The 1,119-nt window shown below is 45.8% G+C and overlaps 1 protein-coding gene across 1 annotated transcript in view; it reads right to left on the minus strand.

Annotated features, from left to right (window-relative positions):
- Window positions 1-484: 484 nt before the first annotated feature.
- Window positions 485-1,119, minus strand: part of LOC110021249 (ENHANCER OF AG-4 protein 2-like) — a 1,009-nt gene continuing 374 nt past the window's right edge. Inside the window, exons 2-3 of the mRNA XM_020719668.1 lie at window positions 868-960; window positions 485-592 (exon numbers count right to left, since the gene is read on the minus strand). Coding sequence (XP_020575327.1) covers window positions 485-592; window positions 868-960 — 201 coding nt within the window. The remainder of the gene's footprint in view (window positions 593-867; window positions 961-1,119) is intronic.

Raw genomic sequence — 1,119 nt, forward strand, 5'->3', positions numbered from 1 at the left:
CATCGCCATCCTCTGCCTCCTCCTCCTCCTGTACGAATGTCATCAGCTTCTTGCCCTGGCTATCTGCAAAGGTCTCTGTCATGCGCGCTATAGAGTCCTCGACTCAATGTTGTCCTTCTAGTATATGTTCGCACAACTGGCAGATTACAGCCACCAGTCTGGCAAGAGCCTCCTGGATTGGCTTTGAGGAACTCGGGGAACTAAGAATTGGACCACAGGAGAGCTCAACCTTGAAGGCTATGCCTTTTGCTCCAAGGTCATAAGCCCTCCCACTCTTCCTCACTGCTGCGTGGGTCCAACGATCGTACTAAGACTGTGTCTTAGTAGACTGAATATCACTACTGTTGGCAAAAGTCTAGATCTAAGTGGCCAAGTGCCTCTCCATGAGCTACCCGAACTCCTAATGTATAATGAAAACTAGTGTTTAATTGACACTTTCAACAGTTAAAGCCAAAATAAACTTTTGATGTAAGGTTTTTTAAACTTATAGCAACCCTCTGGGAATGCTCTGAGACCCACTGCACAGTCCCCGAACGTCGATGAGTTTTGACATGCAGCTCGCAACAGAGGGAGCACGGCTCAACGCCTTGGCCTGTGCAGTGTACAAAAATGGCTAGTGCTAAAAAATTAATCCAAAAATTAAATTAATGTCTAAATGTTTAAAGAAAATCTTATTAGCCTCCCATAGTGCTCCGTATGGGAGACAAATCTGCCAATATGGAGCACAATTACCTTGGAACCCTCCGCCACTTGGTTCGCCCTTTTCATCTGTCTCGTCCTCCCATAATCAAGAGAGGCCCAAGATGCATTTAATTGACCCCAAAGCCCCTCCCTGATCCAGGCAGGCCACTAGTACCCGCAGCGGACCGTTGTGAACATGCTGGCAAGGCGATGCATGCCCCGAACCTCAAAGATTCGGCGAATATGATGGTGGCGCACTAACAACCAGGTGAAGGACCTCTGGAACATAAAAAATAATACATGTTCTAGTGTAAGGAATTAAATTAAATATACATATTTGATCCAAATTATGTGATCGTACCTCAAACTCTCTAAAACACAAGTCTCAAGTGGCTACAGGGTTCTGCTTCCATGATAGATAGGGCTCATCATTCCTGC

This window comes from Phalaenopsis equestris, unplaced genomic scaffold (genome assembly GCF_001263595.1).
Source record: "Phalaenopsis equestris unplaced genomic scaffold, ASM126359v1 Scaffold000125, whole genome shotgun sequence".
Classification (NCBI taxonomy): domain Eukaryota; kingdom Viridiplantae; phylum Streptophyta; class Magnoliopsida; order Asparagales; family Orchidaceae; genus Phalaenopsis; species Phalaenopsis equestris.